Source organism: Chenopodium album, chromosome 25 (assembly GCF_948465745.1).
Source record: "Chenopodium album chromosome 25, dcCheAlbu1.1, whole genome shotgun sequence".
In the NCBI taxonomy this organism is placed as follows: Eukaryota; Viridiplantae; Streptophyta; class Magnoliopsida; order Caryophyllales; family Amaranthaceae; genus Chenopodium; species Chenopodium album.
The window spans coordinates 34,620,754-34,636,365 of NC_137858.1; the positions used below are offsets into that span (position 1 = coordinate 34,620,754).

A 15,612-nucleotide genomic window follows, 5' to 3' on the forward strand; every position below is an offset into this window, starting at 1 on the left:
TTCGGTTAAATTAGGTTGCAATTTTCAATTTATAATACACCCTCTGTCCCTAAATTACATTCCTCCTTTCTATTTTTGATAAGTTTTTTTAGTAAATCAACTCTCTTTTTCTGTTTATATTTAATGTTTTCTCACTCATCCTTACCTAATCTCACTCATAATCCTTGTGCCAAATTACAATGAATATGATTGGTTAAATTTTTTTAATTAGGAGCATGTGATTGGTCCTTTTTTTTTTTTGCAAAGGATTGATGACATGTCATGAGTAATAACTAATCTATCTTTGTACTTCCCATTGCATTATCTAATTGTTGTTATTTGTCTTATTCTTCCCTCCTTAATACCCGTGTAAATTTCCAAAGAGGAATGTAATTTAGGGACGGAGGGAGTAACTTTTGGACTGTAATTTGCAATTTTTTTAAAAGACTACAATGTAAAATACTAACTTTAAATGACTACAATTTGCAAATTTTCCTTGTTCTAAATTCTATGAAAAAACGACGTACACCAGACGCTAACTAGAAGTACTAAATTAGGTTTTACAAGAAATCTAATAAAGTTGAGTAATTCCAATTGTTAGGTATGTAAAACTTGTATTTTATCATTGAACCATACACAAGCTCGTGTCCAAGAAGCAAATACTTGCATAGGCCATCAAGCTTTCATTCTCAACTAATTCAGTTTTAATTTTAGTTTAATTCAAAAGAACAGGACTTCAATCTCTTTAAAAAATTCAAATATTGAAAGTGTTTCCAAAGCTACCCGAGGGTTGTAAACGTTTTCTCTCTTGCAAATTACTTGGCGATATTACCCAAATACGAGTTTAATAAATAATCCCTTTCTTAATTACCATGAAACAAACACACAAGAATCTTAAATAGGTAGCCAAATAAGTGGAGCATGACATACAAGTTACGTGTTGTATACACAATAAATCTCCTGGTTAGTTGAAAGGAAAGGCAAGTAGTGAGTAGCTCTCACAATGAAATACAATGATGAAGTTAGTGGAAATTTCATTGCATCGAGCAGTGCAAATTTAAGACCTTTCTATGTATCAGTATCACTCCCTCCCTAAATAACACATAAACAAATTAATATATTTAAAGTATAATATTATTAATTGGTCAAGTCAATTGAATTGACTACTCTTCCATTGACAAAACTGTAACAACGGCCATACCCAATCACTACCTTTTCTGCTTATTTTATGCTTATTTTATGCTCACCTACTCACCTATTTTTACCATATATATTGCAACCATATACAAAGAATTATACAATCATATGTTCCTCTTAACGGTAGGGTACTTTAACTGAGCTAAGGTTGATTTAGAGGGAACGATTACACCTTTTAATCTTGAGATTGAGTGGTTCAATCACCACTAGTAACATACACTTTTTTTAGGATGAAGATCTCTTACGTACCCTCCTCCCTTACTATTAAGGTGCCTATCATGTAAATACTAGACCAAAAAAATCTTGAGGGTTAAGGTTTGATTAGGATCCTTCTCCCATTCTTATATAAAAAAAATTAAAAAATTTATAGATTACTTTATACTACCTCTATTACATATTATGTGCAGCTTTTGAATTTTTATATATTACAATAATAGCCAAAAGTTGCACATAATATGTAACGGAGGTAGTATATTTTTAGATAGTTCAGTAGGCCAAAAAATAAGTATAATATGTATAATAACTTAATAAAAGTTTCATATATAAATTCAGATAATAATATAACTTAAGGCAAAATCAAATGAACAAGACAGAACCGTAAATAGATACTACTAGTATGTATGAAGTTTTGTGATGAAAATTGACTGATCAAACATTGAAATTAAATGTATTTTACTCCATTGAATCCAAAATTAAGGTTGATGATGATATAATAACCTCGGATGCCTCTCCATGGTGACCTTAGGACCCCATTCGTGTTGAATGTTGATCATCCACTATAAGCAACTCGTAGGTAAATACATTTGATTTAATTTGGTGCTTGCAATGCTAGGCAGATGGTATATATTAACTGAATATGATGGTGTCGTCATTTTAAAATGGAATGTAGTTGTAACAACAATTGCTTGCATTGTCTGATCATTGAACAACCATATACATATTGATTATTGGTCGTATGAATGAATACCTGATTATGCATTAAAAAAAACTGCGCTCTCATATAGGGGTGTGTCAAAATCATTTCCCTGAAGTAGTTGTCATATGTTGTTAATTAATTTAAAGCACATTTGACTTTTGTTTAATAGTTTCTTATAATGCATAATGATGACATTAAGGAAAAAAGCAATGGGTTAAATGTCTTTTTGACGTGATGTAATGAAGCGTCTGAGTGTGAAGAGTGATATTGTTTCGGCTCTGATAAAGTTCCACATGCATATCGGATACGTAGCTGGGTCCTTTAATTTTTTGTTCACAACTTTTCCAAAATCTCATTATTATTGCTACCAAATATACTTGTAAATATGCTTTTTTAGTCTAAGGTACGAATATATATATGAGGCCAACTTCTACCAAAGATGCGCACATCAATTGCAAATAGCTAGGGAGTGTAACTGTAACATGTACGTAACAAAGGATACAAATTAAACACTAGACAAACCTAAGTGATCGAACTTATCACATGTATTTTATTAAGGTAAGGAGAAGGATCTTGATAAGATTAACGTCATGCATCTATTAATGTAAGCCCACATTTAGATCATAAAACATTTTGTATGTGAAGGTCATGAATTAGGAGGGCTCAGGAAAAGTATTTACATATAAGAACAAAGGATCTGGGGGGATTTTCATTCAATTCTCTTACACAATGCAATTATAATCTCCCATGCAATAATGACTGCCTAGATCTATATTAAGTTAATAAGTACTAAGGCCTTGTTTTAGTTCTCACCTTATTTAAACTTATTTCAGAAAAAATAAGTTCAGATCAGATCAGAAATAATAAGTTCATATCAGATCATCGTTTTATGTGCAGTTTTTTTTCGTTAAATATCTTTAATTTCGTAATGAAAAAAATTCTAAAAATCAAATATTAATAAAATATAAATTATTACGAATCTAACATGACCACTAGATATATTTTTTCCGTATAGATTATCGTATATTTAAGGTCAAAGATATATGGAAAAATGATTAATTAATATCAAAGATCAAGATTTATTTGCACATATATATGTTGACAATTCACTATGTAATTATAATTAACTTGTTCAATTTTCTTAAATAATAATAATAATAATAATAATAATAATAATGATAATAAAGCTTATTAATTGTGGAAAACATTTTTTTTGGAATTATTAGATAATGAGTAAACTATACTAGTACAAAATACTCGATACTTGACTGAAAATACCACCCTCATTTTATATTGATTTTCTTAATTATAATCATTTTAAGAGAAAAAAATTATTAAAGTTGTAAGAACAACATAAAATGGAAACATGAGAGCTAGTTCTACACTACTGCATCATAAGTGTTAAATTATTAACTCTACTCTATGTTTATTAAAATCTTAACTTTCTTTTTTCTTTACGCAAATAATTTCTAATATAGACTATAGAAGTATAGAGTACCATTATACAACTTTATTGTTGCACAATTATGAGGTATAAATGTAATTAAAAAAAACGTACTAAGTAATTAATAAGAATATAAACATCAAAATAGACAAACAATTAGTACAAGCACAGTTAAATTGACAATGCGAAATGACAAATAGATTTTTTTTTTTACTGTTTTAAGTTTTAAAGTTTTTACCTAAAAAATTGAACTTTATTTTTATTTTTGTTATATGACATTTATAAGACGCGCACCAAAAATTCTCAAATTCTGTATCCCACACCATCTTCTTAAATACCCACCCAAACTGACCCTACTATCTTCTTCCCCATCTCCTTCTCTTCCCTCTTTCCCTTTCTCACTCTAAAATCTTTTTTTCTCCCTCATCCATGGAAGCAACTCTTAATCATCATTTCTCGCTTTTTCACGGGGGTTTCGCAAAGGACGGTTTTACAGAGAAATCTTTGGCATTCTGTCCACCTCCTATAGAATAGGGGAACTCTTGTATAACTTGGGAGGTGGGCATCCTGCCAATAGAGCTCTGTTTGGCTTTCCTTTGTAAAACCTTCTTGATATTTCTTCCTTATTTTGCTGCTTTGATTTCTCAACTAGGTAATTTTTTTTCTTATTTTATTTTTTTAAATTGTAAATTTGATGTCAAAAGTACAACTGTTGGACTTTTATATACTGTTGTGTTTCAAAAAAAAACTCCACTAATTTAGTGGTTGACTTTTTATTGCAAGTTTAATTTCTTGTGAAAATTTAGATTCCCTTCAGTTTTTTTCATAGTTTTTATTATGTTTGCAGTGTGATTGCTAACCCATACTTTGAAACCCTAATAATTTCTTTGTATTTTATAAACTAAAATATATTTTAGGGTTACGATGTATTATATGTTTTTGTATTTTGTTTGTGTTTAACTACTTACTGGTTTTTATATGTAGAGGAATTAAATGTATTAGTACACCTTCACATTTTTTCTGATTGATGATTCAAGTGAGCTAAAAATTTAAGTGACAATATTAAGTTATGAGTAAACAAAAATCCCTTCATATGTTCTCCGGTTGCCTAGATTTAGTTGTCACGTTACTAGTTAGGCCGGTTTATGCTTTCGACACGACAATAAATTTAGGACAGATCTAGGGTGGGAGAGTAGTACTATGATTCATAAAGTCAGCTACTTATATTTAGTTTTTGTGAGCTGTGAATTATAATTATTTGGAGGGTATCCTCTTGAATGAGAAAATGATAACTATGGTAATTGATTGGTAATAAAAGCTATAATTGCCTGCCTCTTGAATATTCATGGTCCTGCTAATCCATTAATCTGCAGTTTGGTAGTAAGAGTTTTGGAAAGAGGGTCCCAAACCTCAAGTAAAGTTATTTCATACCAAAAAAATTAAAATATAAGGTTGTTTCATACACAAAATACTTGGGATTATATGTTAAATCATTTTGTTGATGGTATTATCGGCAGTTATAGCTATATATTGATATGGTTCATAAGAAATCTTCATAATTTTTAACGTTTAACATGAACATGATCATCTCTATATTATTATAATTATATACTTTGAATTCTAACATAATGTTGGTATTACAAGTAATTTTTTTTTTTTTTTATCTCATTTTACTTCTGTATTGATTCATTTTGGACCGTTTTATATTTGGATATGGAGTATTATTTTGTGAGTTATTAAGTGTTAAATAAAAGTTGTGTAAATGCGATTTGATCTAGGTATATTTGAATTTTACTTAGGAAATTAGACTATCAAACATTCTAACAACTGTTAGACATCTTTGGTCTACCTTAAAATCATCATGAAATTAAATGTAATTTGATAAAGGTGTATATGAATACGACTTTTACACAAATGTTTGAGTACGTAATATATAACTTTCTAATGTCAAAATTTTATTGTCTTCTTGTTAGCACTTTTACAACACCGGTATAGAATATGATGAAAGGTGAATACATTTTTCACTCACCTTTTTTGATGAGGGATGATGAACTGTTTCAAAAAGTTGTTGCTAGAGTTTGAGTGTTCAAATAGTAATCTTGTAACTTCAATTCTTACTACTTTTTTTTCCTTCTTTAATTAACATAATTTTTGCACGAAACTCTTAATCAATACTCCATTCATTTCAGATATTGTTTGCGTATTTAATTTACTTTTATTCCATATTTTATGAGATGTGGTTTAATTTCATACTTGGTATTACTTTTTAATTTGTTGCACTAGTATATATATGATTCAATACTATGATTCTATGAATTGTAGTACGAAGTATAATATGTACTCGTACTTGTATGTATGTATTTTAAATACGATGCTTTATATTATTTTATGTTATGATAAATGAAGTATTACGGAGTACATATATACAATCTATGATACTCCGTAGTTTCATTTTAGCCTAAGCATTGTATCAATTGTTAGACCTTGTTTGGTTGACATCATAAATGAGGAAATTGAAAAACTAAATAATTGTTTGGTTGACAAAAAAAAAACAAATTTGATAGAAATTAGAAGTATTTAGTACTATACTCAAATTTAATTTGTTTTTATTTATGAAGAGGGTGGGCTTTGCAATGTCCTAGAAATTTCATGAAGTCTAATAAAATTAAAGTTGAACCCACCATAAGAATGAAAAATCCGTATATGAGTTTTATGATGATGTTTGTTGATAACAAGAAAAATATTTAGATGTGACTTGAAATTTGTTAGAGAAAGATAGTGAAAGAGAGAGAATATGAAGGGACCCTGCAAATGCATGCTGCTGCCAATTAAATAGGGTTTGAAAGCGCTGCAAATATGTTTGTCTACCCACTACTCTCTTCATCCCTTAATTTTATTTCATTACTTGACATTAACTAATAAGAAATACATAGTCATATGTAGGATTTACTTAAATTTGTTTAAATGCTTAACTAATAAGAAATACATAGTCATATGTAGGGTTTACTTTTTTTTTTTTTTTTTTTTTGACAGGTACTTAATTTGTTTAAATGGTTTGTTATATACACGCGCCTATAAACCTTTCACATAAATATAAATAAGTACGATTTAAGGCGTGAAATGAAGATAAAAAAGTCTGATGGTGCAAGGGTTGTAAGAATATTATTAAGATCTTTCTAACAAGCGTCATGAGAGAGTTATAACTAATTAATTTATACCTAATTAAAATAGTATTATTACGTTTGAAATATATGTTAAAATTACGCGTCAATTAGTGTAATTAAAGTAATACTACCTTTGCTACTACATTCATTTCATATTATTTGCAATGATTATACATTTTTTCTCTCTACTTTATATCAATCGTTACAAATAATATAAAACAGAATAGTATTTACACTTTTAATTACGTTCATTAGCTTTTGCCATATTACTAGCATCGTCAAGAAAATAAGAAAAAAAAAAAAAAAGAATTACTATAGTTATAAGGTGGGTCTCATGATTGATTCACGGGTTTTGAGGTATTGCATCCACCTCTCCTTCCTTTTATTTCCTATTCTCTATTTTCTTCATAAAGTTTATGTTTATACTCACTCATAATTACCTTCTCTTTGTTTCTAAAGTTATTGCCCATATTTTTACTACTTAGGTCAATGAGTTTTTTATGCTTTTTGTTATTTTTGTTTTGCTCTTTCTGCTACCTTTTTCCTTCTAAAGTTAAACCTTACTTAAAGTTTCCTATGTAATGGTGAATAAAGTATCCTTTCATAAGAATTGTTGTAGAGTTTATTTTACTTGCATTTAGGATCAATAATGGATACCCCTTCCTTTTACAATTGCTTCTTGTTTTAGAGGTGGTGAAAGGGTTGTTCAAATTGGGTTTAGATTTGTCGAATTATTTAAGGTTGCGTACAATTTGAATTTAGCTCAATGTATTAAATGGTCAATATATATCTTGTAATAACGAATATTACATATCTAACGTGGTGTTGCATAACTTGCCACTAATAAGATTCATGTAACATCTATTATTTTTTGGAAGTTTTCAAGTATTTCTTAAATAAAAGTAGCAAATTATGACTACATCGGCTCATTAAATAAGTGACATAAATGGGGGTAATATGAATAAATATGTACCTTAATTTGTAACATAGTATCCATTCACATGGTAATGACTTACCACTATTATCAATTTGAATGAAGTTTAAATTTGAGGCTAAGGGTCTGTTCTCATACGATTATTTTCAATTTAGTTCAATTATATTAAGTTTAGTTTAGCTCTAATAAGTTCAGTTCAACTCCTAATTTCCTTCTCTTATAAAATATTCATTTCAGTTGAGTTCAGTTCAACTCTAATAAATTCAGTTCAGTTCAACTCATTTTAGTCAATGAGAAAAGGCCCTAAGACTGTAATTCTTTGGACTTAACATTATTACTTTGCAAGTGAAATTATACTTCAAATATTTTTTTTATCATCGCTCTAGTAAAGCATTTAATGCATTGGCATCTTTCAAACTTCTGATGGAGTTCAATCAATGGGATGTATGGAAAACCTTTCTGATATTCTACAAACTTCCAAAGTGTCAGTGTGTAAAAGTCTGTGTGTATTACATCTCAAGTTTGGGCACCTTTTTGGTGTGAAAGTAAATGCAAATCATGCACTTTGTGGACGAAGGGCCCTTTATTGGGCTTGCTAATTCATGCTATGACCTTATAACCCAAATTAATTGAATATGGTATCTTGGCCCAATGATCCCATCCACTAAGTGAACTAATCTAAGATGGTTATGTAACTTATGTTCAATAATTGAAATCTTGTTGGCTTAAGCCTTGTTATTTTCACCTTTCAAAAACTAAAATTAAGTCATGCTTTTATCTTCATGCGACAAAGTTTGACTTTTGCATTTTACATTCTCTACAAAGTTTGACTTTTGTATGTTACATTCTCTTTCTGACCGTCTTTCATGATTTATATGCACAGAAAAACATGTAAGATCTTAGTCTAATTTAAATCACTAATTCTTTTTGTGGCTGGTCACACGGTGTTATTTCGTTAGTGTAATAGGGATTACTTAGTCAGTGTTAAAGGGGTTACATCATCCATATTATTGGGTTACTCGGTCAATGTTATAAGGGTTACTTGGTTAGTGTTATTGGGGTTACTTTATTCTTTTATAAGTGGCTACACGGTGTGGCTAACCACACACTAGATGGGCTGGATTTAGGCATTTCAGCATTAGTTTTTGAATAGCTTTTAATGGTTTGACCAAGTTAACTCTTAGGGAAAAATGGTATTTTTTTTAATTTTTTTTTTTATTTTTTTATTTTGAGGAATGATAATATTTATATGTAACACTTAGTTACTAGTTACTTTACCTAGAACAAGAGTCAAGAGTAATATATACATATAACTATCAATTTTCACAACTAATAGTTTTTGACAATTAACAATTACTTGCTAATAACTACCTTCACAACTATATTTACGGAACATGTTTTTTTTAAAAAAAAGAGTTAAGATTGATTGGAGTATGGGACATAAGAGTGATTAGACCAAAGTGAAAATGAAGAAAAAGAAAGTCAAGAGGAGAGAGATGGATAAGGCGATATTTAACCCTTTGAAATTTGCTTTGTTGCTGATCACTCGTTACAAACTCTATCTCGTGCGCGGGAACCACCATTCTAATCCAACCATTGCACTGCCCTGCTTAAGGTATTTCCCTTAATTTATTATTGATTTTTTTTTTTTAATAATTTATTTATTTGTAATTTCATTGATTTATGTTATGTTACTTGTATAAGTGATCCAAATTGTATTGAATGAATTACTTGTACAGGATTTAAAGTGTTTTACTTTATGAGAAAATTGAAATCTAATATACTTATGAAACAAAATCAGATTATCTATTTTGAATTACTTGATTTTTTTTTTTTCCTCATTTTGAATAGAAATAAAACATACCCATTTGAAAACAATATGAATTTCTGCTAAGATTTTTCAATTTCACCTATAATAATTAAGTTGCACTTTATTTTGTGATACATACTGTATATGTGTTTCAATGGTATGTAGCCTTTTAATTTCTAGTTTACGGATTATAGAAGACAAATTCTTGGTTCATATAGCCGACCCCATTAGTGAGTTTGATGTTATTGTTGTGTTATGTATAAGGTTCCTCACATCTGATGCACAGAATGAATGCATCATTTTGCAGATCATATGTTGAAGGCCGTCTTTTGATAATATGCATTGGGTTGCTCGGATTGTATCTCGGTTTCATGATTCATAATTGTTAAGATTTGGGAACATATAAATAGAAATGTTATAATACTGTCATGTTATTGTAAACACATCAGTAGTATTACCAACTTATAATTGTCAATATTCTTAGATCATGCCAACAGTGGGATCCATATTGGGTCCGTGTTACAATTGTTGTACATATAGATCACCAATTCATTTGAGGAACTACTGTAACGAGCAATTCGATTTCAGAACTTCCTCAATACTTGTGTCGAGGCCTAGAAATCTAGCTATTTTTAATGGGTTTGTAGGTGTGGTTTCTCTCAATGGCTCAAGTGTTAAGCATAAATCATTGAGGTCTGTCACCGACGAAAATCAAGATGTTATACTCGATGAAGATGAAGAAGAAGAAGAACTGTGTCCTGTTGAGTGTGTCAGAGAATTCTATACTGATGAAGAGTTTATGAGAATTTTAGAGAAGGCCAAGAAGAAGAGTACTTTGGTTGTGGTGGACTTTTATCGTACTTCTTGTGGCAGCTGCAAGTACATCGAGCAAGGCTTTTCTAAACTCTGCAAAGCTTCTGGTGATGATGATGTTCCTGTCATATTCTTAAAGCATAATGTGAGTACTCAGTCCACTATTTTGCCTTTTATCTTGCAACTTTTTCTTATGTAGTTTTCTTCGTTTTCCTTTCTGTTATTGCTTTCTGTCAAAGGAGATACTAGTGTTTGATGTGAATCTGTATCTATGCTTCCATGTATTCCAGGTGTTAGACGAATATGATGAGCAATCAGAGGTTGCTGAACGACTTAGAATCAAGGTAAATAACTGGCTCTGTGTACTCTCTGCATCAAATCTTTCAGTTTGATCATGCATATATCTCGTTCAGATCTCCTTAAGTTTTCATTAAGGATTAGGTTCAGTAGAAAGTAAAGTCACTTTTTACCTACAATGCATTTGTTACAGTAGAGCTCATAGAGTTGTACTACTTTAGTCCCTATCTCTGTTTATAGGGTGAGACTGCGAAGTTCTTGATTTAAAGACGGCATGATTGCATAATTGATATACATTTTGACAGATGTAGACAATAAATCCTCAATCCCTCATTAGTTCAATCAATCGGCAGTCTATTTTATCAGGCAAACTTTCTAGTTTACCACATGCTTAACAATCAATGTGGTGGGATTTTCCCTGTATAAGCCTTACTGTTTTCACTTAAACAAGTTTCGTTAGTCCTCATTCAAACTTCTTTGAACTAAAGTTGTGAGTTGAATTCGAGTTGCCTTTTGGGTACTTGTTGGTTCTTACCTGAGATTTATCATTCCTGGAACTTAACTCTATATGGTGAAGAGAACAAATCCTTACACATACACTTAGCCTGTTACCCAAGACATTTTCATGCTGATAATGATAGAATGGTTCTTTTCAAATGCAGACAGTGCCACTATTCCACTTCTACAAAAACGGGGTTCTGCTGGAAGCGTTTCCTACCAGAGACAAAGAGAGAATCACAGAGGCAATTTATAAGTATTCATCATCTCCTGCACCTCAAGAGAGTACAAACTAGTCCGATTCCTTCAAATGCTGTGTTTTTGTCTATACACATTATTGGTGATACAGATTGGCATGCCGATGTTTGGAGTGAATGTATAAATTACCGATTTAGAAGTCTTTGCTTGGCAATATAGAGACACTCATAGCCTGGAACATTGAACTTCAGGGAAGCTGTCTTGACCCTTCCCCTTCTTTTTCCTTTCCAAATTAGTTATTCATACACTCATACTTAGGAGACGATGTTGTTTAATCAAACTCTATAATCCTAGCGAATGGTGTGATAATTTGTTTGAATAATGTTGTTACCAGTGTTTGTTTTTTTTTTTTAAATCTTTTGTCCTTAGAAGTTTCTTGAAAACTTTTGAAGCATGTACTGTTAAGGGAATTCTTAAACGAACGGAACTCTGCTTGAAATGCAGCTGTAACCAAACCTAGCTTGCTTTTGTAGCACTTGGTCTTGACTCGATCAAAGCTCAGAGAGCCTATCAAATGTTTATAGTGTATAGATGCAAGTCCAAGCGCTGTTTATTTTGGCGTAAACAGGCTGGCTGGCTGAGTATACAAAGTATTGTTTTATTCGATGAATATAAGCTCGAGTGCTCGACAGCTTTGAGCCAACCTATATTTCAACTCGACCTTGGAGGCTTGTGTCTTTACACCTTTTATATAAGAGACCTTGAAAGGTAAGCTACTTTCTACATTCTGAATGATGAAAAAGGTTTGGATCCCATAAAAGGGTTATAGAAGATGATGGCAGGGTTTGGAGAGTAATTGACATTCTTCAAGATCATTTGTTTGATTTATACATACTAGTTGTATTTTTTTTCTTCATTTGAGCCTTTGAGGGTAGTGCATAATCCCTTGGTATGTAATTTAACGTTGTTATGCTTAATATAAGGTGGAAATGAGAACTGCATATAATGTTGCCTTACTGTTATTAGCTTTTCGCGAAACATTGAAACAATACACTTGTTTGGAATGCAGGGAGGTTATATAGTTACTGATTAGGGAGATACAAAATGGCCAGAGCATAAGTCACCGAAGTTATGTTATATAGACAAGTAAAATAAAAAGGCATATACTTGACCTAAAATTAAAGGGAAAAAAACTAAGGTAAAATTCATCCGTTCTTCATAGGCATAGAACTTCATTTGATAGGCTGCAAGGCCGAAGTAATAGAAAGACATGAAGCCGGTCAATGTGACATCCTTCAGAGCTCTGTATCTAACATAAAATTTGCAATTGTACATCTTATCGAACTGGAAGATTACAACTCTGAATCTCTGATGATGCTCGTTCTCGTTCAGGGCAACAGCTTCTTGTTTTTCAGATTCAGACCTTTACTGAACAAAAGTGTTGCTTTTTTGTAACATAATAATCTGCTGATCTGAGACCCTAACATTACCGCGATTCTTCAATGTCCCAAGCTCTCTTTTTCTGTTAACGAGTAACATGGAATCAGTTGAATCCTCTGAGTAGAAAATTAGAAATAATTTGTTAGGAAGATTAACCAATCATTATGAACATATATACACTACACTGCTTGTCAAAGCAAAACAAAAAAAATGTACCTTTTCTATTATCAAAGTTCTTTAATTTGTGTGTAAAAACTCTTACATATACACTCGGATGCATATTAGACTTACCTAGGCATGCCTTTTGCCGTGGAGAAGGACATGAACATGAAGCTAAAATAGAAAATGTCATCTCCTTTGCTGCATCTATTTTAAGTTCCTTGTTCATATACTTCTCCACGGCAACTTAAGCCGCGACTTCAGTAAAGGATCCTCTCCAATGCATAGGAAGGTTAGATTACAAGAGGGAGGAGGAAAATATAGATTGAGTCGACCTCCCCTTATAATTTCCTCCTACCTCTTATAATCGACTATGCAAGACCATCCCATATACTGGACAAGAACCAAAACCGATTTCTTTTTATCGACCAATCACCTTTCTTATAAAGACAAAATTTAAAAAGAAAGAGATAAATTGTCGAAACTGAATACTATTTTCCACACCATAGTGTTTCCACTTCCCACAATGCACAATATAGTGCCCTTGATGAAAAACAAAAAAAAAAAAAAAAAAAAAAAAACAAAAAAGTTTGCCTTTAAAACTTTATAAAGTACTCGTCAAAAAAAAAAAAAAAAAAAAAACTTTATAAAGTAAAATATTCCAAAACTTGGAATTATATTTCTTTGATTGAATATTGAATTAGAAGAATACGTTGAGGTTGAGTAATATATATATATATACGGATATACCTCATAAAGAGGAAATGTAAAGGATTAAAGAGTACCTACCAAAAATAAACTGGCAACATACTTTTCATAAAATGACCACATATTTACACCATTTTTTAATGTACCTAATAATTTACCACAAAAAACAGTCATCAAAGTAATAAGAACTACATAGCATAATTATAATATGCGAAGATTCCTAGGACAAAATCTTGACATTTTCATATCATCATTACAACATCCTACAAAGTAATATTTTTTCTAAAAAAAGTTGCTACGGAGTTATATGCGGACAACCTTTGAACTTTTGAAGTGAAGTAGAAATTAGCTCATTCATGTTGATAACTTGATAAGCTATCATCTTGTTAATTACACTTTGACTTAGTTAAAAAAAAAAAGGGAAAACTTTATAAAACTTTAGGCTTTCCTTATTCATATAATTCTCTATAGCAACTTAAGTTGTTCCTTTTGGTCAAGGATCCTCATTGGAGGTTGGATTACAAAAGAGATGAGGAAATTATATAGATGTGGATCATCAATCCCCCGTTACAATTTCCTTCTACATGTCATATTCAAGTATGCAAGACAACAACATCGTCCCATGGATATGTTAGTTGAATAGTTATTTCATAAATCTGGGAGTACCCACTTCTCAAGTGAAGGTTTTCTTACTTTTGGATATAAGTTCTGACCATGACTTATCCAACTTGTCTAGATACATTGAATGTATCTAAACGCTATTTGCTAATAGATTCATATTGACATGTGCTGAAGAAATTTTTTTATTATTTCTTCCTCAAATGTTGTTATGTTATCAGTTTATCACCCAAATTGTCGTCTAAGATACTATAATTACATTTTAAAAGAGTTGACTAGACTTGACTTTATCCTCCTACTAATAACGAATTGAAATACTCATATTTGTTTGTCGAGACTTTTAAAATTGACATGTTCCCTTTGTCGTGGAGGTGAAGGAATCACTCTAATCCCAAGCAAATGTAGCTAATACGGATTAGGTTTATAATTTACAAAATGAGCTCTCCACTGATTTCAACAAACAAGCTAGGTTAGTAACACACTATAAATTACATGCCTAAACAAAGCCCAAGAGGCAAGAGCTAATACTCCGTATTACCAAGGCCCTATATACTAATATACAGTCAATGAATATCCCAATACGTTGTCACATGCTCAACTATTATAAAAGACTTTGCAATGATCGGGTCAATGACTGAAGCATCTACTAATGTCAACTGATGGATCCAATCTTTAATTTTTTGGATCTATAGTTAATTAAATGAGCAAGAGTTATCAACTAATAATTAATAATTACGTAGGATATTGACTTTGAACGTTATAAAAAAGGTTGATAGGAGCAACAAATCGAAAATATTACGGTGTATTATCAACTAATTAGCACTACTAAGCTATAGAATTGATAGTAACAAAAATGAAGTCCAAAAAATATGTAGAGGTTCTCTTGCTTACAATTGGTATCCTTGTGATAGTTTTCACTGCATCAACAACCGGTGAAAATGCTAATGATTTTCCAATTTCGAATATCATGCTTGAATCATCAAACACAACCCTAGTAGAAGAGGCACTCGACGACCGGTGCAAAGTTGTCCATGAGTTTTGCAACAAGGATGAAGATTGTTGCCCAAATTCTGAATGTGTTTGGAGTTTGCTCTATAGCACTTGTTCGTGGTGTCCTGGATACGGAAAGAGTTGTGGACTTTTCACGGGGTACTTCCCGTGCTGCCGCGGCTTCACGTGTGATAGTTGGTGGTGGGGTACATGTCATTAGTGTTGGATTAGTGCTTCATTTTTTTTTGGTGTTTAGAGAGCCACAATACAAGTTCGAAGGTGAGAATCGATCCTAAGATTTCCTGTTATTGGGAAGAAAGCTTTAACCACTTGAGTTATTCCTCACTCTTTAATGCTTCAAACTATGGTTGTTAATGAAAGATAGTATTCCGTATTTCCTTATTTTTAGGTACTAGTTTTGCATTTATTAAGTGTGGTAATGAAGTA

At 31.3% G+C, this 15,612-nt stretch overlaps 1 protein-coding gene across 1 annotated transcript; it reads left to right on the plus strand.

Moving 5' to 3' along the window:
* Positions 1-9,092: 9,092 nt before the first annotated feature.
* Positions 9,093-11,825, plus strand: LOC145615191 (thioredoxin-like 4, chloroplastic). The gene is made up of 4 exons (XM_081670263.1): positions 9,093-9,249; positions 9,752-10,402; positions 10,548-10,601; positions 11,217-11,825. The coding sequence occupies exons 2-4, from the start codon at positions 9,932-9,934 to the stop codon at positions 11,346-11,348; spliced, it is 657 nt and encodes a 218-aa protein (XP_081526389.1). The 5' UTR covers positions 9,093-9,249; positions 9,752-9,931; the 3' UTR covers positions 11,349-11,825.
* Positions 11,826-15,612: the final 3,787 nt, after the last annotated feature.